Consider the following 23,432-nt stretch of genomic DNA (forward strand, 5'->3'; position numbering starts at 1 on the left):
ATTTCTTACCGGTGTCAACGAGTTGGGTTGGCCCCAAATACTAAAATTGAAACCCAAACCGTACCCAATCCTGTAAAGGTTTAGGGTTTAAGGTTTAAAGATCTCCAAACCAAACCTGACTCTGACAAAGCCCAACCCAACCCTACTCATTCTGATTAACCCTCATAGGGTCGAGTTGGCCTTGACTAACCCTATTTCCCAATAAACATTAGGTTCAGGGTTAATCAGGCCCAACCTGACCCTATCAGAGTTAATATGGGTAGGCCAAGTTAGGTAGGGCACTGTCAAGGTCATGTTAGGGTTGAGGAATTTTAAATTCTGACAAGTTGGTTTGGACTTGGGTTCCAATCTCAATCTCCAAGGTAGGATTATGGTTCAAGACTAACAGAGCCCCCCCGCCCGTTGACACTCCTATGATTTATTTGGCTATTTAGTCATACATCACAAGGCTTCCTTGAATATGATCTTTTTTTGGGTCAAATCCTTGAGTATGATCACGTCATCTCAAATGACTCTCATGGCTTCTCATTTTTTGAGGTCACTCCTAAATCATGTACAATAGCTCATTCCTTACTTTATCTGATATTTACTTTCTTATTTAGTTATTATTAATTATAATCATTTAAGTTTTATATACCTTAAATAGACTTTTTATTCTTACTTTTTAATTTCATATGCCCTTTGGGATTTTTTTCCTTACCCCATCCGTTGCATAGGATCCATGTTGTAATCACAAATAAAGTTAATGCATGGTTCATGTACAATTTAAATAGTATAAAATACGAAAGAATATGCCGATTACACAAGTCTATAATAAATTAATTACTCCAGTTTATAATCTTGGTTAAGATATATGTTCACACATAAAGGAGCATTAGAAAACCACAAGCCTATGTGCCTGTTATATGTGTAGAAGATACTGAGACTGACCTCCAGGGCCTCCGATCTCCTATGACAATCTTACCATTAAATTTAAAAATCATATATATAATAATAAAAGATTTAATATTAAAAACATTAATTAAAAAAAATATCGAGTTAACATGATCAATACAAATAATAATATTTAACAAAAAATATCACACGGGAAAGAAACAATAGATTGATATTAACAAAAAATCAATTTGTTTATTTCAATTATGCATTTTTTTTTTCATCCAAAGAAAAGCAAAAATATTTAATTATGCTGTCTAACAACTTGTGAGTATACTAACAAAGCAATTAAAGAAAGAAAAAAATAAAAACATCTCAAATTGACAAATGATAATGGGCTATTTGTGCATTTACAGCTTTGACCTTCAGGTGGTGAAAGCTTCCTTTGTCAATTTTATTATAAGAAATCTTATATTGGACTTCTCCCTAATGCATATCTAATTATAAAACTATTTTATAAAGTGATTGACTTTTTTTCTATTTTGAAAACTTTGTATGACCCCACAAAAAAAATAAAAAAATGAAGGTGTTTGGGATTAGGCTTATCAAGTGTACATCAAGGGGATGAAGTTGAAGTGTAGCATCAATGAAATGCTATTTAATGGCGAAGTAATTTATTGACTTTTGAAATCTTATCTCATTGTAATTCATTATTATTATTATTTTGTTTGAAATCTCTAAAGAGAGAGTCTGACACTAACATTTGTTCAAGAAATAGACAAGATTTGTTAATGGTTGGTTCAACCAACTAATTGACCAACTTAAGAAATCACACGGGGAAGTTAAATCATCTTTTAGTTATTATTGGATGTTTATATAAGAGTTTTTTTTCTTCTCTCTTAATGAATTCATAAGTGTTTTGACCAACTTCAATAAGATTTCTTTTCTTTGTTTTCTTGAAAATGATATCAAGATGGCATGCAAGAGATTTTTTTTTTTTAGATATTAAAGAATATAATTACCATGAAAATGATTTTTTTTATTCTTTCTGTTCTTAAGAGGTCGTGGTTGTTGAATAATCTGTAACACTACATTTTTATCCTTTGTATGTTATTTTTAAAATCGAGAACAATTTTTAATATACCATTTCATGCGTGTGCACTAAAGACGAGCAAGAGAATGACAACTTTTGAAAATGACATATAAGTTGCTTACATACAATTCTTTAGAACTCTTATCTTAAATACATTTCAGCAAGTAGATAAGAGAGAGTATAGTAAACCTGCAAATTAAGGTATCATTTGGTTATTACCCAATTTTTAGTTATAGTAAATGGGTTGTGTATCGTTAGAAGCAACATATATGAATAGGTTTTTCATTATCCATTGATGATTTGTCTTTACAATTTGAGGCCCAGCTTGAATGTAAACACCGTATTGATCATAATGGGGGAAAATGCCCTTCATGAAGACGATTTAGGGTTTAGATGCTCATGACAAGTGAAATCTTCTAATCCAAACCTATGATGACATAAACTTAACCCACCAAAAGTATAGACCATACAAACTATAAGACCCATCCATCATAATGGAAAGAATGCCTTCATGAAGACAATTTTAGGGTTTAGAGGCTCATGGCAACGAAAATCTTCTAATCCAAATCCATGGTGACATAAACTTAACCCTCCAAAAGTATAAACCATATAAACTTTAAGACCCGTCAATCATAATGGAAAAAAACACCCTCTCTGGAGACGATTTTAGGGTTTAGACGCTCATGGCAATGGAAATTTTCTAATCCAAACCTACGATGACATAAACTTAACCCATCAAGTATCGACCATATAAGACCCTAACATGAATATGGATATAGATATTACATATATATCTTCATCAAGTCAACTAGCATGCATAGTAATTGTCATCTTGAATATCATTGATCTCCTTATGTTCAAAATTGTCACATCATCGATGTTAAAAACCTTTACATCAGATTAAAATTATTACAAAATTTACTTAAAACTTTATGAGAAGATTGGATTTTAGATTAACAAAAATAATAGCTTCTTGCAGATTGACAGTCATCTACAATACGACTAGAAAGAAAGAAAACGATGGACAATCCAATAACTATTGTAAGCCCGAGTGCTCCAGAGTCTTTTAATTCTACATGACTTACCATCAAAGGATTGCTTAGTTGACGTGATATTTCAATGAAAAGTTGTGAATTCTGTTTTCTCTTTTAAAAAATTCTGACAAGCTTTGTTTGTTTTCATGAAAGACATTTCCATTAAAGAAACAAAAAATCAGCTACAACTACAAGAATAGAGAGGGACCATATCAGCCATGAGGAGATCAGTCCCCACAATGAAGGAGTATACATGCCTATATACATGTTGTATACCTACAGTTGTTGTCTATACTATCAAGTGAAAATTCAACATGCACCGTCCGATTGTTCGGAACCCAAATATCCATCACATGATTAGAATCTGAATGCCACCTCAACTCAATTATCCATTGTGTCATATACCACCAACCCAAATGCAACTACTAATATTGCTTGCTAGTGTTTTTTCCTACGCAATTGTAAGCCGCCCTCGCACGTGCACGCTCACAGACACGAGTCTCGTGTGCCATGCAAGTCTCGAAGATTCGGTTTTCTTCGTGAAGTGGGACCACCTGACCTGATCAGAATGGCTTCTGCAGATACATGAACATGTCCTGCAACGGATTCTGTAGGTTGCTGTTGCCGTTTTGAAACTGAGCGAAAGGGTTTTCACTAACGCCGATGGCATCGGTGTAATTAAATGGAGTTTCGAGGGCTTTCTCCCATTCCCTCCATTTTGGCTCGCTCTGCACCTCCCTCTCGTAAGTAAACTCCGGCGAAAGTCCCTGCTCCGAACAGCTGGAATCCGTATGTAACCTCGGTATTGAATCTGACGTGTCCATGAAGGGGAAATCCATCGTCTGTAGCGGCGTTACCATTTTCGGTCCATGCATCGCCATAGTTTCCGGTTTCTGCTCCATGATTTCGGAACGGTTCGTCTTCGCCGGCACAGCTATTTGGTCGAAGGTGGTTTCTTTCTCTACGCTGCCCTTCTTATTGTAGATTCGGCACAGTACCCAATCATCAAGCTGCAAAGAGGAATCAAGCTACATCAGTTAAGCAGCCCTCATTGGGGATATTACAATTATGAGGTTAGAATGGTCATTTCATACCCTTAAGCTGTTCTTCTTGCGAGCGGACCTATCGACGTCGGCGAGGCGATACTCGTGCATAATCCAGTTGGTTTTTTCTCCCCTGGGAGCCTTTCCAGAATAAAACACCAACGCCTTCTTAATTCCGACAGGCTTAGGATGCCCAATCGGTTTATCAGCTCCGGTTGCCTTCCAGTAACCAGTCCCCGCTGCCCGGTTAGGCCGTGAACCATTTGGGTATTTCCGGTCTCTTGGAGAGAAAAAGTACCATTCTTTCTCACCGTAAAGTGCCAAACCTGCATTTCCCAAACACATACAGAAATCAGAATGAATGGCAAGACTGAGAAGATCAAGTAAGAAAACAAGTAGGGAGTAATACGGTAATATATATATATACCAGGGAGCTGCCATGGGTTGTATTTGTAGAGATCAATCTCTGCGATGATCGGAACACCGATCGACTGTGACGCACATTTACGGCAGAGGTAGTGCATCACCAGCTCCTCATCCGTCGGATGGAATCTGAAGCCAGGGGGTAAATCTAAATCAGCCGTCATTTTTCTTCTTTCTTCTTCTGCTGCTTCCGCTTCCGCTTCCGCTTGCGCCTGCCCCTTTCTTTTCTTTTCTTTTCTCTTTCTTGTGAGGGAGGAGAAGAAGGCGGTTGAAACTTAGAACCCAAGAGAGAGAGCCGTATATATAGAGGCGATATAATGCCACGTGTCAAGGTTGGCTGGTGGTATCTAGAACTACACGTGGGTGTCACCACCCACCTTAGAGGACGAGCTGAAGCTGACCGCAGTCGGGACACGCGTCAGCATCTGAAATCACCGATTTAACACTTGTCGATATGTTACGCGAATGATTCTGTCATTCCTTGCGTCACCTGTTTTGGGCAGATTCACCAGTCGGCTCGCGGCTCCAACCCAAACGGCCCTTTCTAGTCTTTTGGGCCGTAAGTTTCTTGTTCCGACGAGCCAAGGTCCATGATGAGCTGGCAGTTCAACGGGTGGGTGGGCCACCGTCAAACGTCAGCACCGAGGAGGCGACGACAATTGACTAACTTCATCCTTCTGCTTCTCCTTCGTGTGGTTTATCCAATGAAGATTCTCTCTCTCTCACACCGGACCGGTGCAATCTTCGAAGCCGCAACATGGTTTTGTTTCTTCCTTGGACCTTCATCCAACGGTGTAGCTCGCCTGCAAAGTCTGATCCCAATTGGACGATGAAGGAAACCTGGGGCGCATCAGATTTCAGAAAGCAGGGAAAACGACAAAATAGTGGATGACGAGTGTGTGGCGTGGTGAATATGCTTAAATCACGGGTCTCGAGAAAGAAAATGTGAAGATCGGTGAGAAAGCACTGAGGAGTTGAGGAGTTGTCATCTAGTGGAGTAAAGAACAAAAATATTGTTTGACGAGTCATTCGGCAACATTCTTTGCTGACGTGGTAGGCGGCTTACGTGGATAAGGACGACGAAGCTACTCGGAAGCTAGAGGAAAGGGATCTACACGCCGCCTGGCATTCATATTCGCATCTTCCATTAAATATTTTTTTATTTTTTTAGTAGAAAAGCGTATTTATATATATATATACCAGATACAGATACAGATACTATATATACCATTGATGAGAGTCGAGCAAACATTTTCATACTTATATTATTTTCTTAACCAATTCCATAAGTCTTACTTTTCTAGAAAACCAATCAAGAACTACCAAAGAGCATCTTTGATTGACCGTGAAGCCTGATGCTTTTGCTTGGACTTGAATGAGGTGAAGTGCATCCATATTCCAATAATTAATGAAATTAAAATTTAGAAAAATTTTTTTTACTATATTAGATTAGATTTTCAATGCTTATCCAAACTAGCTTCCCTTTCTGAGTAGGTTGAACTGGACGTTTTGGTTTAATAAATGGATAGGAAAGAATGATATATATCATTATAGAAGATTGAACCCTACTCCCTCATTAGAAGGCATTGATCGTTCTAATTGATCTTGTTAATACAATGCTTTGAGAATATAAAAGCAAATCTAATAATTTTTATTTTTGATTTATTTATTTATTTTTGGTCAATATTTTTGATTTATTTTTCAAGTAATGAGATGTTGGTCACACTTCAATTTTGTGGTAAAAACATGTCACACGAGCACATGCTCGTACTTCTTTTCCAATGAAAAATTTATTCAAACTCGTGACGGTGGGCCCAAGAGAAAATTAAAGCAAGTAGAATGTCGTTTTAAAAACATCACATCATCAGCCCCCACAAAATGGGCAGGCTTGACTTTTTTCTTTTGACCTTTTGCTCTCTTGGTCAAAGAAAGAAATCATCTACATGAAATGAACATCAGAAGGTTGGAGCACATCTTCAGTTCCATGAAACTTCCTGTGTGAGATTTCTTATTTTCTTGTATTTTTATTTGAGTGTTACAGAAAATAATCCAAAATAATTATTTTGATTTTTCTCCATCAAATTTCCCAATATAAAAACTGTCTCTATCATTAAAGCACGTGGCCAATAGTTATTAGGTCTAAAAGGACTGATCATAGGAAAAAGAGATTCTTTATGGTTAGATTTTCGTGAGGCTTGGAATTCAAACTTCACAAATGACCCATTATTTGAGAGAATTGACAAGAATTGCAATGTTAGGTCATGTCAGAGAGAAGACATACATGGAGAAGAAAGAAGAGCATTATCTATCAATTGTTCCTTCAAGGGGTTCCCCTGAAAGCAAAAGTCTCTTAGTGATTATCCATATGAAACTTTGTGTTTTGAAAGCAGGTATTGATTTCAAGGTCCATATCAATCCAGCACTAAAGGTACTTCCGTATGGGGATTGTGAAATTTTTATTTTAGGGCATCAATGATTAAGCTTAATTTAACCCTCTCATTCACGTAAGGAAGTGAGGAACCCATTTTTTAAGCTCTAGATTCTATTCTTTTAGGGTTTAGTAGAACATATTAAGGTAGGAATAAGTGAAACAACAAAGAACACAAACAGTTCAATGGGACCTGAAAACAGTGTCTGGTAGCATGACATCTCAACTTCATTAAGTAGTTATTTACTTATTTGAACTAAAACACCAATAATGAGTGTTTTAATTATTTTGTGTGATCCGAAAGCACTTTTTTATGATAAAGACTTGAGTTTGTTATGTATACGAAGAAGCAATTTTACGTGTAAATAGTTCGAAAACGAAATGGCACCACTGCATAACCATAACCATCTCTATTTCAGTATTTACTCGGGCTTGAGTGAAACATTAACTGACCCACTTGGGTTGTAAACAAGGACATTGTTCATAATCTTCGTCACTCAGTCTATCCATACAGTTAAGCGCCACTCACAGGCATGTTATTGTTGGGACAAGAAAGGGTGGGACCCACACTCATATGGATATAAGTATATGACTGTATAGATTGAGTTGAGAGGATCTAAATTTCACCATATACCTCCGGTTCCATCCTTGTCTAGCTCCCACGTTTTCTAGCCAAGCCAACCGACACAGATAACTACAAATTGAGATTTCGGCTCCCCGACACAAGAAAACAAGCTATTAATATTTCGGCTGACCGACACGGATGACTACTGATTAATATAAGAGCATTAAAATAACATCTGTGTTGTGGTATTCAAATAACCACGTGCGGAAAATAAATCATAATAAATAAAAGTCCACATTCTGGGAGAAAATTCAGAACAGGTGATGAAGAATATTTGACTGGGGAAAAGTATATCCAAATTCCAAAGAGGCTCTCGGTTGGTATTCACTGTTCATGATGAAAGCGCTTTCGCTTGTCTCACAAGAAACAGATTAGGTCAAATTCAATCTTAAGCAAAATACAAAAACTACTTATTTATTTGTTATTATTTTTCTTTTAGGGTTAAGAGTCAAGAAAAAGACTGACGCTTCAGAAAAATATTTGGATTCAGTTTCAAAGAGGGAGATATATACAAACATAATAGTTTTTGACTGTTCCCACCCAGCAATGAGTAAACAAAGAAATATTAAATATGTAGTTGTTGATTGATTTTTATTTTTAGTAAGACCTGGGGGAGGTTTGGATGGGAAGAATGGCACTTAATCGTATTTGTTTTTAGACTTTTTATCTGATTATAAGTAAATAAGTTGTAAGAATATAGATTATTATGATCTTAAATTTATAGCAAGATTAACACAATAAGTATATATGCAATCTTGGATCCAACCTCCACTGCTTCAACGTGGATGTTACTTATTTGTGAAAGATATTCATTATCTTTTCACCAAATTCTTAGATTTTAGATGTCGCTTTATTTCTCAGTGATCAAAATTTGTAGCTGAGGCATTTTCGGTTTCTGGCCCGAGTTATTGGCTGTTTTCTGCTATTTGGCTGCTTGAACTTTGCTCAACAACCTCTTCTAGCCTGGTTTAAATGAAGTTGTTGATTACCCCAAAAAAAAAAGAGAAAAAATCTTGGTAAAAATCTTATTTTCACATAGACGTATTTTGAAAATATCACAAAATATGTTTTACGTAATAAAAAAATCTTCATTCAAGATTGTCAAATGAAGATATCAAGTTTCACATTGGTCATGAAATATGATTTTCCATAGCCAAGAAACATGATCATTCAATGAGAATATAATATTCTTTTTTTTATTTTTTTATAAAAAGAATATAATATCATTTCATGTCGTTAAAAGATTAACATGCATCACTATTCACTGAATGAAATGTTTTGAAATAACAACTCTATATATATTATAGATTTTTGTAGAAATATAATTCAGTTAAAACAAATTAAAATTTTTTCAGAGGTCCATAATATCTTTCTCTAGTAGGGAAGATTCTGAAAGATTCTTTAATTAAAGAGGACCAACTGAAATCATTCATGGCTTGTATTAATTATTTATTTGCCGTATCCATTAAATATTACCCAAATAAATGTTAGGCACAATTTGGATAATATATGAGTGATGAATACTAATACAGTGGATAATTATATACATAAAAAAAATAATATACAATCACATCAAAATGTGATGATAATGAAATATCTTTCACTAAAGCATCAAGCTTAATGAATGAGCTATCAAGCTTCATTTCCAATATGAAAATCCACTCATCAGGCTAAGGAAGGAAAGGTTCAACCTTATCTTTACTCGTTTACTGGTCTTTTATCTTCTCCCACAAGAAAGATGAAAGCCAGATACAATGAACAGAAAGACACCCACCAGAAAGAGAAGATGCCCTTTATCTTTCAAACCCAGATGTTTTCCAGGGAAGAAAAAGTTAAAAAGTCCATATCTGTTGATTCTATCTCTGCATGTATTCCAAGGTTATTCCAAAACCTACTTTCTAATTTCTGGTTATGATTCCAAAGGCTATATAGAGCATTGGATACATGGCATGGTAGAGATGTTTGGATTGAAACTCAACAATATGATATAATCATTCCGTGCTATTATTAAGCATGAAGATGATGATGTGACTCTAATGCTATCCCTGGATTCTCTTCATCCCTAACCAGGAATTTTATTTTAATTTGATATTATCTCTATATGGAAAGCTTTGTACCTAATTTTTGAATTCTCATGCTTATGTAAAGTATGATCTTGCCTTGGTGTCATCTGTCATAATCTGCCAGGAGAAAGGTTCTTAGATCTATTGACCATATAATTGAAGTACAACAACAAAAAAGTATAGTCATCCAAAGACTGAGAAACTCTTGCGCATGCTTTTTATAACGAAACTACCAAAAAAAAACAAACATATTAATTATTTAAGAGCTTGTTTGGTTACATGAATCTAAAAATTTCAAATCTTTGTATTCATAAGTAGAAAATTTATAACCACTTGGTTATGTGAATCCTTGAATTTATGAAATTTAAGGATTCACCTTTTTACATTAAAAAGGTGAATCTTGTAAATTTATGAGTATGAGGTGAAATCCAGAAATTTCACCGTTAATATAAAAATGCTAAACATTTACATTCACAAAATTAGGATGAATTTACAGATTTCATTCTACAGATTCAAATTAACCAAACAATTAATTTTATGAACCATGATTCCATACATTTGAAATCTTCAGACTCTAGTAACCAAACAAGCCCTAAAAGATTTTGGGTTATTATTGATTTCTGATTAGGTAGAACGGTGAGTTTCACTTTGGTTTTTCATTTGGGTTTAGTTTTAGATTCTTTAGGTTCAGGTCTGGTTCGACCTGGTCCAACATTATAATATCCAAACCGAAACCAGCCCAATAAGAACTCAGTTTGATTTGGTTTGCTTATTCTTATTTTTCATATTTTGTCATTTAACTGTTAGATGGGAAACAAAATATTTCATTTCCAATAAAAACTTTTGATCAAACCATAAACAGCAGCAATGAACGTAAGATGTGCGAATTTGGCATAAGCACTTCAGAAATAAGGAAACATTTCTTTAGGCTATCTGAAAATAACTTTGTAACAGTTTTCTTCAAATTAATGACTGATTATCAACTTAACTTATAACAAGGGGTCAAATCTTCAAAAAAGGCCCGGAATTGCCTCACAAACATTCATATACCTAAAGAGCAGAAGGCTGGCTGAATCCGAACTCAAATGTCATTAGGTTCACCACTGTTCATTTTAGATCACAATCAGTCCATTCTTCCCTTCAGGGTCCTCTCTATAACTTCTGTTGGGGTACTGCAGAACAGAAAAGTACAAAAAAAACACGTTAAGAGTCTGGATTAACTGAAACTCAAATTCTAGCTGGCACATCAAAACGAATCAATCTATAAGCAACCACGAGCCTAAGCCATTGTGCATTTTCCCTTTTTCTCTGGTAGGAGAGCCTAAGCTTGAAGTTCAACAGAATGTAACACACTAAAATCCATAGATCTCCCAACATCCTAATGGATGAAGGGGCGGCTGGCCTCTCCACACTGCTGCTATTCTATTTATCAGGATGGTCCAGATTTACTTTAGGAGACGTAAACAAGAAAAAATAGATCACTGATTAGTGTTCAACTGATTAGTGTTCAAGATCCTTCAAAATAGTAAGACGATCAAATGGAAGAGCATATTTTCAATCACCAACGCGACTAAAAACCGGCCAAATCCATTTAGATGATCCAACCAATAAGTGCTTTATAGATACAGCAGTCATAGTAATAATATTTATTAGCAGAAGGATTCACATCCAGCAAATATTATGCAGCTAAATTGCTCTTTTCGGTTGTGGCCACCTGACTCCCCAGGTCATCATGTGAAACTAGTGTAGAATTCTCATGCATCCTGATACAGGATTTAGGTAGGAAAAGAAATGAATAAAGAGCACTTACACAACAAAGACATGTCCACCCCATCCACTCAAACAGTCACGATCCACAGAGGCAATCAGTGCCTGAGAAATAGTCTCAAATAATTCTTCTGCTTCCTGAAAGACAATTCAAAGCAAGCACTCAGGATGACTAAAAATATTACCATGATTTGGAAAACGCTAAGTCCAGGAATATAGCCATGATATGCAGTAATGAAAAATCACCTGCACCTGCATGATTCCAACTTACTCATGCACCTTATCATTATGGGAAGTACACACATGGTGGGAGATCTCGCTCTCGAGTGAGATTTCGGTCGAGATCTACCAAAATTTTGGCGTAATCTTAGTGGGGTTTAGGGCCCCGATTGGGCTGAAATTTGGTATTTAGTCTATTTAAGGTCTTTTGAACACATTGGTGGCCTTAGAATTGTGAGAAAATAACCCTAAGTATGTCTTCTAAGTCGACCCTATGTGTAAAACCGAAATGTAGAGATATCAAGTAATTCATGTTATCAACTATAAAGTATTAAATACATTACACATCAAACTATCAAAGAACTTAAATGTCTTCAAAATTTTACAACCATAAGAAGTTTTAGACGTTTAGTAAGTCATAAAATCCATAAGTTCACAATCACAAGAGTATGTGAGTAATAAGATTACAAGACTACAAGACAGCAAGAGTATCACTCAGCATTCTGCATCAATTAATTCTGAACGGTGGCCATATATGACTCCCAAGTCAACTCATCACTATAGTATGTCACATATAGGTTTAAATGTCACATTAAATTGGTTTCCATGAAAGTTAGATCAAAGCTTGTGGATCAACATATATTTACACTAGACTCACACACCCATTGTAGAATATTATATTTGAAAAAAATTCAAATTTGGGGGAAAAACCTTACCTTTGTTGAAGATCTAGTTGGAATAGGCTTGAATGATGATAATTTGATGTTGTAGATGTCTTAAAGATGTTTAGAAGTTGAATCCCCAACAAATTTCGGCAAAAAATCAAGTTTCTGGCAAGTTTTGATGGTTGCAGCGAGAGAGAGGTGAGCAGATCTTGTCTCTCCTCTCATCTCGCTATCTCAAAATAGTGAGATATCTCGCAAGATCTCCCACCATGAGTACACAAACCAATTACTCCAACTTGTGTTTTGTTAGCAAACAAGCAAAATACTGCACTAGATTTTATTCAAGAGGGGGAATGAATTCATCATGCTCAATGAAGTTCCAAAGCAATGCCTTTCCAGGACAGATCAGATCTGCCAGCAAGTGCTGACTTGGTGGGCAAGAGTAGGCCCAACCTCAAAACTATGCTTTTCCTTCTCTTAGCAATGAAATTATGTGATGCAGAGAACTTCCATAGCTGGACCAAGCTGACCAAGTGGGAGGGTGGAGACCCAAATCAAGAACACAAGGGTTCAAAATTAGCTTTCTACTACATAATTTTTTGAACCCCCAAGGGGTTGGCTTTGTTGGGAAAGACCAACACCTCATAAATAAGAAGTCAAGACTTCAAATCTCCTAGGGGCCAGCAACAGCACCCCCCCCCCCAAAAAAAAAAAAAAAAAAAAAAAAAGAAAAAGGTGCTTTTGATCCACTAGGGATATATAAGTGTTTAATTGGGGTTAATTTCATCATCTATCTATGTTCACTTCTATTTTAGTCTCTGGATCCAATTACAATTGTTGAGTGCTAATATGTGGATGTAGATAGCCATCAATTCTCAGAGTTCATAAGATTTATGTGGTTCTAGTATTGGAAGTACAATAGTAAGAAAACCACAACTTTCTGTTGCCTGCTCTTGTTTCCTTCACCTCCAGGAGTATTCTCTTCTGCCACTTCTTATTTAGACTATAGAAGAAAATTTGACCGAAATTGTCGAAATTTCGGAGATTTTGACCATTTCGGAGGTTTTGATGAAATTTCGACTATTTCGACCAAAATTTCGAACATTTCAACATTCCAACTTGTTTTTCCTTAGTTTTTTTTAATTTATATCCCATTTTTACCTAATTTCCACAAATCATTTGCCTTCAAACACCTCTGTTGCTCATTTTTTTTTGCCTCCAATCACCTCCTAAGCCACAACAGCTACAAAGAAAACTCCGGCAATAATAGAATGTGAAGCATAAGCCATACCCAACTGTTCCAAACTTCCCCCTTTTTTTATTTTTTTATTAATGCTTTAAATGATCTTGTATTGCCTTGAAATTAATATATGATTAACCTAGGACTATGATCTATGATTGTGTTTTGTTACTTATCTTTTTATTATTTGCTACCTTTTTTTATTTTCTGATTTTAATAATTATTTTCTAAAATTATGTATTTTTATTTTATGTATATAATATATAGGCCTCAACTTAATATATGTGAGACACCATCACTTGGTCTAGTCGGTCATCTTATTTTGTTGACTTATTGTATATGTAACCATTCTACCAAACAATTAATGTATGTTGATGATTCTATGCCTGTATGCAATACAGTTTGCGCTTGTCAGAACTAGTCATTTGTTAGTATACTTGAATGATAACTTTTCAATTGTTTTTTTTTTTTTTTTTTTGCAAAATACTAGTTCCATTATGTTTATTATGCTTGAAATAGGTAGTATGCAAGAATCCAAATCATTTTGAGTCCACATGAGGCCCGAAATTGAAGTTTCAATTTCCAGAAAAAAGTATCCAGTTTCGACCGAAATTTAGACCGAAACAACGGCCTTTTGCAAGGTCGAAATACCTGTTTCGGTCGAATTTTCTTCCTTGATTCAGACAACTATAGTTTCTTCTTATTTCTGAATTCAAGACTATTTTTCTGCAACTCCCAGTGCTGGCAATAGAGTTTTTTAAGAAACTGTTGGAACTTCATGGTTAAATCAACTCAGATTGCCCAAAATTTGGGTAAGTTCTCTCCTATCCTGTTGGGTGACATTGAGTGCAAAGTTTGAAGCTGAACAGAGTTGGGTTGGGAGATCGAACTCATCTTCCAAGATGATACTGTTCACCCCACCCTCATTCATTTTTTGGGAATTCAATACATCTCCTTCACTGCTTAAAAAGTATTTCATCTACAACTTTTCATTTGAATTGATTTCCAGTCAGTAATAGTAAGCAGGAGTGAAGATAGCAGCAGCCGGAAGCAGTTGGATGCATGGAACTGCCAGTCAGCTGTTGGTGATTGATAAGCCCCTCATAACACAGGTGTACAAGCGAAAGAACAACGGAAAAACACAATATCACCTCCAGCTGCTGCAGGGGATCAAAGTGGAGAGAGAACAGATGGCAACCTCTTATTAGACAGCAACCGCTACTCTGTTTACAGCAGGGGGGCAGCAGGACAGTCCAGGTGGCAGAAGAAGATTGGGTAGATGTGTAAGAGTTTGTTAGAATCTTTCAGTTATGTAAGGGAGGGGAGGGAAAGTGTGGGACGGGGTAAAGAAAATACAAGCGAGTGCTTGAGGAAGAGGGAAATTTCTGGGGAATGGCCTAGCCATTGCGCTGTTCCTGTTTATCTGAGTTTTCATTTTGTTTTCCTAATTTCAGAAGTATCTATCAGTAAGTAAAATCAGTTTGTATTCATCAGTAATATCCATTCAGGGTTGCTCAATGAAATTTACTGCTACTACAATGCTGTTCTGCTGTTCGGAGTTCATAGTTATCAGGTGGTGATTCTTCCATACTCGTTATTAGTAAGGGTTAATGGGGATTCCTTGAGGGTTCTATCAGTGATAGTCAGATAAGTTCACTTTATGGTTGTTAGGATGAGAGGTTAGTTCGTTTCACGTGGTTTTTGGGTTAAAAACTCCAACTCAAAATTTTGTTGGATTTGGTTGTTTGGAAGAGATTGAATTGTTTTCAGCAATCTAGAATATATTTACCAGAAAGTACACCGATAGTGCATCTTCCATAACTGTTATCTATATACTCTGTTTCTAATATTATAAACAATCCGTCCAGTTCAAGGCCCTATTAGAATAGTCCTCCAACCAATTAAGAATACTCATTTCTAGTCCCAAGCAAGTTTACTGTATCTTTCCAACCCAGAGTATTCTAAGATTCCAGGATAGCCCTTTTCCCTATAGTTTAATTATGCTTCTGTCCCATGCTACTTAGTTTCAGCCAAAACAATTGAGAACCCATCTGAATATTTACAAAACGAACACTTAATATTCCATTAAGTTAGATGTCTCTTCTGGCAAATAGGGATCCAAACGTAAGGGCTGTGTAACCCCAGGGTTGCATTAGCATGTTCCTTTGATAATTTTATTCTGCTTGGGTTTTTGAGCCAACCCCCCCCCCCCAACATATACACACACCACACCAAAAAAAAGACACCCTTTCCTTTTTCTGTGGCACTTTTTTTTTTTTTTTTGGGGGGGGGGGGGGGGTAGTGTCCATAATGTGTACATTTCTAATGTAAACATGACTTTTCATCTATCAATTTTTTGTTCTACTAATTTTCCCATGAGTTAACTTTGGTTTGTTCTGTCATTTTTAGCCTTACATCCTTATAGTTGGTTACAGAAGAAGAAAAAGGAAAAGAGAGGACGCCAAAATCCTGAAAAAAGTGGTCAAAAGACAAACCATGCAACAATTGAGAGGAGATACAGGTTTCCAATTCTTGCAAAATAAGTAGCAGGGAAATAAGAAACGAACCATATCAGGCTTGTACATTGACTCACAGGCACCATAGAGGGACTCAGATGCAGTACCAGCAACAACAAAATCTTTGGCCAGCTCCCTGTAGATAATAATAATGTAAGCATTTCAAGATGTGCACAATAAGTCGCCCATATAACACAAAATGTAGTTGATCAAAGCATTGACAAGAACATGGGTCTTCCCAACAATCATGTAGAAATCAGCATTCAACCAACAAATTGGGTATTGAGGGTCCAAAGCACTAACATATTGAGTTTCATTATCCACCAGCAAAACTAAGAGCAACCTGATCATGTAATCCTGACACCATTCTATAGTGTGGCCTTCTCTACCTCCTGACCCCCTCCTTTATTGTACAATTATCAGTGTAGAGCAGAAACTGAACCCCAGAGTTGATTAAACCAGGGAAAATAAAACAAAGCAATCATAACCATGTCATTTGCACATTAGTATTAGTAACTACAAATGAATTGTCAATGTGAAGTTCTAGAAGTTGCTTCTGATTAAAACAAAATAATTAAGATGGCCAATTTGATTCAACAGAGAAGGCTAAGCAGAAATTCTAGCCTTGAAGAAGGTATTAAATCCTATTTTTTGGGCAATGGGCCAAAGTTGAACAATTCAAACAATGCCAAATCTTTGACCAAGCCATCACCCCTGCAGAAGATTAAATGGAAAAGGGGACACCAAATCTAGGATAACTAAATTTTAATTGCCATATAATTATGCCTTTCCATGATTAGGATTAGAGCTCTAATAGAGAAGAAAGTTGTTTCTAGATGAAAATTCAAATACAAACGACACAAAAATTGCAAAAAATAACAAATAATAAAAATGAATCAAAGAATCAAAGAATATTCCAAGCACTAGAAAGAACTCGAAAGATATTTCAATGAATATAGGTAAGCCTAATTTTACACATGTTCACTTTGGGTACTATGTATCCAAGAGTTGAACCTATTAAATGCTAAAAACATTGGGCAAGGGAACTGGGGGTTTGGACACATTCCCTTTTATAAAAGAAATATAAGACATTTAAGCAAAAATGATAGAGAAGAAATCATCAACGGTGATTAAATATAAATATTTAGAACAGGAAATAAATATTTTTGTATAACGTGACGTTGAACCACAGGAGCAACAGATTTGTCAAAATAGCAGAAGGAAGCAAAAACAAATTGACGTAAGAAATTTGGAACATGAAAAGAAGTCAAATTTCAATTACTCGTCAGTAACTGCTGATGACCATAAATTTTCTGTCAACTGTTCACCAGGATCAAATATTAGTTGGATAGACATCCAAATTTCTATCAGTGAATATAGGACACAATTAATTCCTTTTACAGAATTGGACAAAACAGAGAAGGGTATAAAGTATGGTTGATAGAGAGTAAAACCAGATCCAGCAATCTGACCCCCGAAAAAATAAAAATAAAAAAAATTAAATAAAATAAAAAAGAGAAAGAAAGAAAGAAAGAAAGGAAAAAGGAAAAAGAGAAAAAAAATCAAAACCATATTTGTAACAAATCATAAACCATGAGAAGGTTACAAACATGGTTGTCAAAGCGTCTGCCTAGGCCCATCTTTGGGTCAAGGCAACCCACTATGGTTTCGTTGCCCTCCATGGTTGTCAAAGCCGCAAGGCGACCAAAGCAATTGGGATTCTGCCTAGGTGATTACAACAACAAGGCGACCAAAGCAGTTGGGTCAAAATTTCCAATACAACTACTTTTAAAATACTTTTCAATACAACTACTTTCTATAATAAGCTAAACAAATATTCAATAATTACATTAATAAAAAAAAATAAAAAAAGCATTCAAGAATCATAATTATGAAAATTTATTCGAAAAAAGAACATAAACATAAGTTCATTTCATCAAACCATGGTTGTCAAAGCGTCCGCCTAGGAATTTACTAATTCATTGATTCTTGATGTTAAGTATGGCATATGCTTCACATTTTGCTGCTGACGGGCACAGGGTCCGCTCGAGAAAGCTTTCTCAATCTTCAATCTCCTAAGATTCACCGTTCACTGGCCCACTAAAAGCCTTTCCTCCGACATGTTCTGCAGTTGCTTCACCCGCAATCGAGTTCTCGGTCTCACCTAGCGTCGAGGTAAGGACCCCGAATGTTTGAGAAAACAATCAAACCCTGTCATTCAAACCTACGCGCAGGTCGCTCCATAAACAGCGGAGAGAAGGCAATTAGGGGATGTAGGAGGGTCGGGTAACCCCTTTTACCTACGAGCCCGAAGAAGAGCTTGGTCAACACCATAGGGACAATCGTGTCTTACCCTCAATCAGCTGCGGAAGTCACGAGGTAAGGCTGAGATCAATATTGGAAAAAGGGAGTCAAATCACCTTGATCTCTTGTTTCGGAGAAATAAGTGGCTCACGAGGAATGGAAAGAAACATATTCTATTTGATCTTGAAGTCCTCATATAGCACTTCTTCCAATCCTGGATGGGCGATCACTTGTAGGAATGACATAATGCACATCCATTAGCCTTCTTTGCCTGACGGTTCATCCATTTTTCACTCCTGGGAATCCGCTTGACATCTCAGCGGCGGGATTGGATACCCACATCCGATCGAAGTTCCATTTGAGTGCCCCCCTAACATAAAGGAGAGCTGTGCAGTTGTGGGTCCCACCTGGAACAACTGATCGGTTCCAGTGTCGGTCGTGCCTTTGCTTCTGTTGCCTTTGCCTTTTCTTCAGAGTATCAGCCTCATTTTCCGTTTTAGTCACCGAGATGATAAAAAAACCTATTAAATGAGGATGTGATATCATATCCCGAGATTGAAGAGATTCTGCAGAGCGGTCGATAGAGAAAGGTTGACGAAGCTCTCGCCCGAAAAGCAAGTATCAATTTTAGGAGATTTTTGACTTTGTTTATGGCTCTTATGGTCCGGGTTTCGATCGATGGTATCTTAAGAAAGAATCGTTCGTTCAAGGCAAAGTCCACTTCGCTTCTTTTTTCGTAAATAGACTAAGTCCGAGATCTTCCTGAGATGATTTAGAAAGATTCTTCTTTCTCGATGGTGATCGGTCATGGTATCCATAGCCTTGCTTCTTTTTCGGCCAAATCCTGATTTTGTTTTGCTTCTCCCGGTCATCGAGCCTGATCGACTCGACTCTTTTCCCTACAACTCTCTTTACTAAGCGAGACTCCATCCTTACGCTCCGAGACAGCATCCGAGAGAAGCGATACGTTGGTTAAGCGGGCGAGATCAGAACCGAAGGCTAGGGGGCTCTTTGCCAATCACCAAAGATCGATTCAAAACAAGTTAATAGGATGTAACCGTTCAATCAGCGGGCCTTGATGTCCGAAGAGGGAAGGGCAGCCAACCGACAAACTTCGGCAGACCCCCACAAGCGGTGATGCAGGGGCAAAGAACACATTTGTTCCAAGCCCAGACATTACCCAAGCAAACTTTCTAGGTTAAACAACCCTTGTACTATCACGCCCTGAAATGACCCGCCTCGATAGGGGTGTGAGGGCAGCACCCTGGAGTAAAAAATTGGTTCTATGTCACTATGGGCCTTGGAGTCCCTTTGCAGATTGGGCGTCAATTAAATGGTTGAAAAACCACTTTGCCGCCTAGGCGGACGCTTTGACAACCATGTTGCCCTCTATTGCCTTGTCGCCTTGACAACCATGTTGCCCTCTATTGCCTTGTCGCCTTGACAACCATGGTTACAAGTAATAGATCCCAAACCATAAGAAATATCAAAGGCAGCATAGGAATCTACTAAGCTACAAATCAATATCCTAATGTGTTAGGACATCTTATTAACCCAAAGCTATCCAAAAAACTACTATGAAACCACTAGTCCATACACCAAATATTAGAAACTTCTATTAAACAACACCAAGCTTATGATGCTAACATGGACTCTACCTGCTTAATTGCTTATAAAAAAGTCTCAATTTTGGACCCACACATTAAATTGTTAAAGAATAATTGATTAGACCCATACCTAAACCTGTTGTCTAGTTCAATGAATAGTCACTGCCACTGACCAGATTCAATGAACCAGACTTGTCTACACAAGTTGTGGTTCACGTTTTAACAGTTTAATTTTATTTTATTATCTTGGATGGAATATAGGGAATACATAAACCACTCCAGATTGGGTAATATATCTGCCCGGTCCTGCCACCAGATTCAGAACCCTTATGAGACAGGATGGTAGAGAAGTGAGAACAGTAAATAAAACAGGAGTATTGATTGGGGACTAGGGTAAGAAGATGGGGTAGATGTAGTCAGTTCTTACACCTAAGTGGCCAGGCTAGTCCATCACGTAACATAAGAGTCACTCCGAAACTGTATCTCCAAGCCATTGGCAAAAACCAGCACAATGATAATGAGATCATCAAATATGACAAAACAATGTTCTTTTAAGATAATGCAAACTAATCATACTGCTCAAGAACAATTGCCTGTAACCAAATTTCAAACGATAACCATAAGAACATTAAGATGAGGAAGGATGAAACCTACTTTGCACCAATTGAATCCATTGTGCAGATGAAAGGCTTGTCATTGTCTCCCAATCCAGCAATCACAGGTTGGCAGAAATATGGTCCAAATCTGTAACAAGATTAAATGCATGTCATTTAGCAATGTATCTTCATAATTTCAGATTGCAGTAAACCCCAACGCCAACCCCAAACACCCCAACCTCCCAGGGGAGCCCCACACAAACCAACCCCCCCCCCCCCCCGCACGAAAAATAATAATAAAGGACATGTGACGATGAATATCTATTGCTAAAGGAAGCAAACAATAAAAATTACAGCATTAAGCTGCAGACCACAAGAAATTGTTTAAACTATTGCATATACCCCAGCATATGTAAAATCCCAAACTACTCAATCCCAAGCCAACTCATGTACTATCGATTGGCTGAGCTCAATAACCAAGAAAAAGAGAACCCTCTGTATACCACACAATAACAATAATCATACAAAGCAAAAAATAGCAAACATTCACCACACATTGCTGCTAAAAGAAATACTAATTTAACAAGTTAGACAAACAACTTTATATGATTATGAGGCAAGAATAATCAATCAACTCATCAATGATGTGAAAAAGAAGACTGCACAAAAGGAAAATGCAATACTACAGTGTCAACAATTATCCTGGGATGTGATATGTCAATCAACACACCAATACTCCAAGCAAAAAACACCTTGGTTTCAACTATAGTTTGAAAAATAGACCACTTAATCACATATCTAATGCTGAGAATGTGAACATAAAGGAGTGGAGTAATGATGACAAATCTACATTCATTTAACATACCCCACATGGCTCAGAAACCGAAAGTATCCACTTCACTAGACAATCCATTTTTCCTCTAATTAAAATTTGTTTTTTTAAAGAGAGTGCATGCACACTCATACAATGGAATAAGTATGTAACTGCATGAAGAGGAAAGATTAAAATAGTTCCACGTTGTAACTGTCAACCAGAAGTATGTCCATCTTGTATAAATGTACATATGTTCCCAGATGCCAATTTACCAGGTCATTTTCGACACTAAATGTACAAGACTACTGAACAAGGTCAGTGGCCACGTTTTTATGCTGTTAGATGTCGTAGGAGACATCCATAATTTTCAAACAACACTCACTCTTTCTTTAGGCCGATCTGTCAGTTGATCCACCCTTGATAGCATGCTAGATTACTTGCAGAAAGAACCCATACTATCATCAAAAGTATAAACTCTTCTTTAGGTCCTTTCCAATGATCCACACTTGACAGCAACATAGATTATCAGAGGTTTATGGAAAGATAAATAACCAAACCTACCTTGGCTCATCCTACAAATCTAAACAGCAAAAAGACCTAGCCAGATGTTGCATAAGCTTGACTCTTGCAAACATGCGAAATTCGTTAATTGAACAAAGCAGTAAAACCAAGAACTGAACAGAAAAGGTATCAGTGACTTCCTTTGAAACCATGGTACAGGAAAAAGTTATCTTCACAATGGTCAGAATGCATATCTAGTCATGAAAACACATGTAAGCAACGTGCCTGCAGTACAATGCTGCTTTAAATGCTTCAGTCCTGGCTTCTAGCAGGAAATTAGCATAAGAGTTTATCAAAACAAGTCCAAAGTTCCAAGTTTGCCAATTGGGTTAAAGGTTTGTTGGACATTCCAATAGCAACGCAATCCATCATTCAGAAATTGGCCCTAAACTGGGAGATAAATTGTCCACAAAAAGACCGTGCAAGAGCAACGTTGCCACTAGGTCAAAGCAAGCTGAATCCGATTCAAAAAGACTTATGTTTTGAGTTAAACGCCATTTGCAAACAGCAGACATAAACCAGCACACAAGATTTCAGAGAAAAAGAAACTAAATAGAACTTTTCACTATAGAATAACACTTTCATAGTTAGAACCAACCTTTTCTCGTATAGAATAGCAGAAACCAGACTGGAGAACGTCTCCGGTTTCATATCCCTCTCTTCTCGGAGCTGATATAGTTTGTGACGGAAGACAAGTCGTTGGTACCTTTGAAATATAAACGAAAAGATTATAACGAAAACAATTCAAAATTTTCCATTCTAAGGATGAAAGGAAAATAGGAACTCAAAGAAGCAGTGACTCTCACAGAGTTTGAGCATCTGTGGCAAGCCCAGCAAGTCCGATATATAGTTTGTCATGAATCTTATTAATCTTGGGGAAATCGGTTGCAATAGTCTGCAGCTGTACACCAAGTCGCCGATCACTGGCGATAGCAAAGCAATTCTTTCCAACCATTGCAACAAGTGCACTTCCATTATATTCAAAGATCTGGCCGAGAGAGAGAGAGAGAATACGATCGAGTTAAAAGTCTGAACTGAATTGCCCTAGCGATCTCGAAAAGACTACAGCTGGTATAGGACAAGTAAGGGTTTCAAAGACGAAAAAAAAACTAGTTGAGAAACCTTACCGACATTGGGAGAGGAAAGAAAACTTGAAGGTATGTAGTTGAGAAGTAGACGAATATCTGTGAGAAGAGAAACCGAAGAAATGCAGTGAGCAGTTGAATCTTTGGTTACTCTGCAATGTTTCTTCGAATCTCTTTGAAGAGGCAAGGTACCTTGGGCAGAAAGCTTAATGCGATTCGTTCCGGTCGGACCAACCGGTTCATTGCCACTTTAGCATTTCTAAATACCCGAAACTACTCGGTTTATCTGCTCCTGTTCTAACATGGTGCAGTTTCTTGGATGGACATCCATATTTTCTGCCAATAGTGGGTTAGTTGAGCGGTTAAACGCTCAGACTTCCATGGAGAGGTGTTGGTTTCGGCGTCCATCGCAACATTTCATTTCCAGTATTAATAAAAAGGGTAATTTTCATCTGGACCCCTGAGGTTTGGTCTAT

At 37.0% G+C, this 23,432-nt stretch overlaps 2 protein-coding genes across 2 annotated transcripts; both read right to left on the reverse strand.

Moving 5' to 3' along the window:
- Positions 1–3,073: 3,073 nt before the first annotated feature.
- Positions 3,074–4,719, reverse strand: LOC149009358 (NAC domain-containing protein 2-like). Its single transcript, XM_089161708.1, has 3 exons — positions 4,471–4,719; positions 4,095–4,369; positions 3,074–4,010 (listed from the first exon to the last, which is right to left on the reverse strand). The coding sequence occupies exons 1-3, from the start codon at positions 4,628–4,630 to the stop codon at positions 3,564–3,566; spliced, it is 882 nt and encodes a 293-aa protein (XP_089017834.1). The 5' UTR covers positions 4,631–4,719; the 3' UTR covers positions 3,074–3,563.
- A 5,667-nt stretch (positions 4,720–10,386) lies between these two features.
- On the reverse strand, positions 10,387–23,158 carry LOC149009359 (proteasome subunit beta type-3-A-like). Its single transcript, XM_089161672.1, has 7 exons — positions 22,999–23,158; positions 22,678–22,859; positions 22,470–22,577; positions 20,555–20,644; positions 16,041–16,125; positions 11,393–11,487; positions 10,387–10,754 (listed from the first exon to the last, which is right to left on the reverse strand). The coding sequence occupies exons 1-7, from the start codon at positions 23,002–23,004 to the stop codon at positions 10,706–10,708; spliced, it is 615 nt and encodes a 204-aa protein (XP_089017798.1). The 5' UTR covers positions 23,005–23,158; the 3' UTR covers positions 10,387–10,705.
- Between the last annotated feature and the right edge of the window lie 274 nt (positions 23,159–23,432).

The sequence above is a fragment of the Hakea prostrata genome, chromosome 7, assembly GCF_041222555.1.
Source record: "Hakea prostrata isolate BN-2017 chromosome 7, UWA_Hpros_2, whole genome shotgun sequence".
Classification (NCBI taxonomy): Eukaryota; Viridiplantae; Streptophyta; class Magnoliopsida; order Proteales; family Proteaceae; genus Hakea; species Hakea prostrata.

What these genes read in the sequence shown, in the direction of transcription:
- LOC149009359 (XM_089161672.1), bottom strand. An exon ending in ATGGATTCAATTGGTGCAAA is followed by an intron (nt 16,126 to 20,554) that starts GTAGGTTTCATC and finishes TATTATCTACAG; the next exon opens with GGAGCTGGCCAAAGATTTTG. An exon ending in GGTGGACATGTCTTTGTTGT is followed by an intron (nt 10,755 to 11,392) that starts GTAAGTGCTCTT and finishes TCTGTTCTGCAG; the next exon opens with TACCCCAACAGAAGTTATAG.
- LOC149009358 (XM_089161708.1), bottom strand. Translation starts at nt 4,630, where the DNA reads ATGACGGCTGATTTAGATTTACCCCCTGGCTTCAGATTCCATCCGACG. An exon ending in CAACCCATGGCAGCTCCCTG is followed by an intron (nt 4,370 to 4,470) that starts GTATATATATAT and finishes TGGGAAATGCAG; the next exon opens with GTTTGGCACTTTACGGTGAG. An exon ending in GCAAGAAGAACAGCTTAAGG is followed by an intron (nt 4,011 to 4,094) that starts GTATGAAATGAC and finishes TCCTCTTTGCAG; the next exon opens with CTTGATGATTGGGTACTGTG.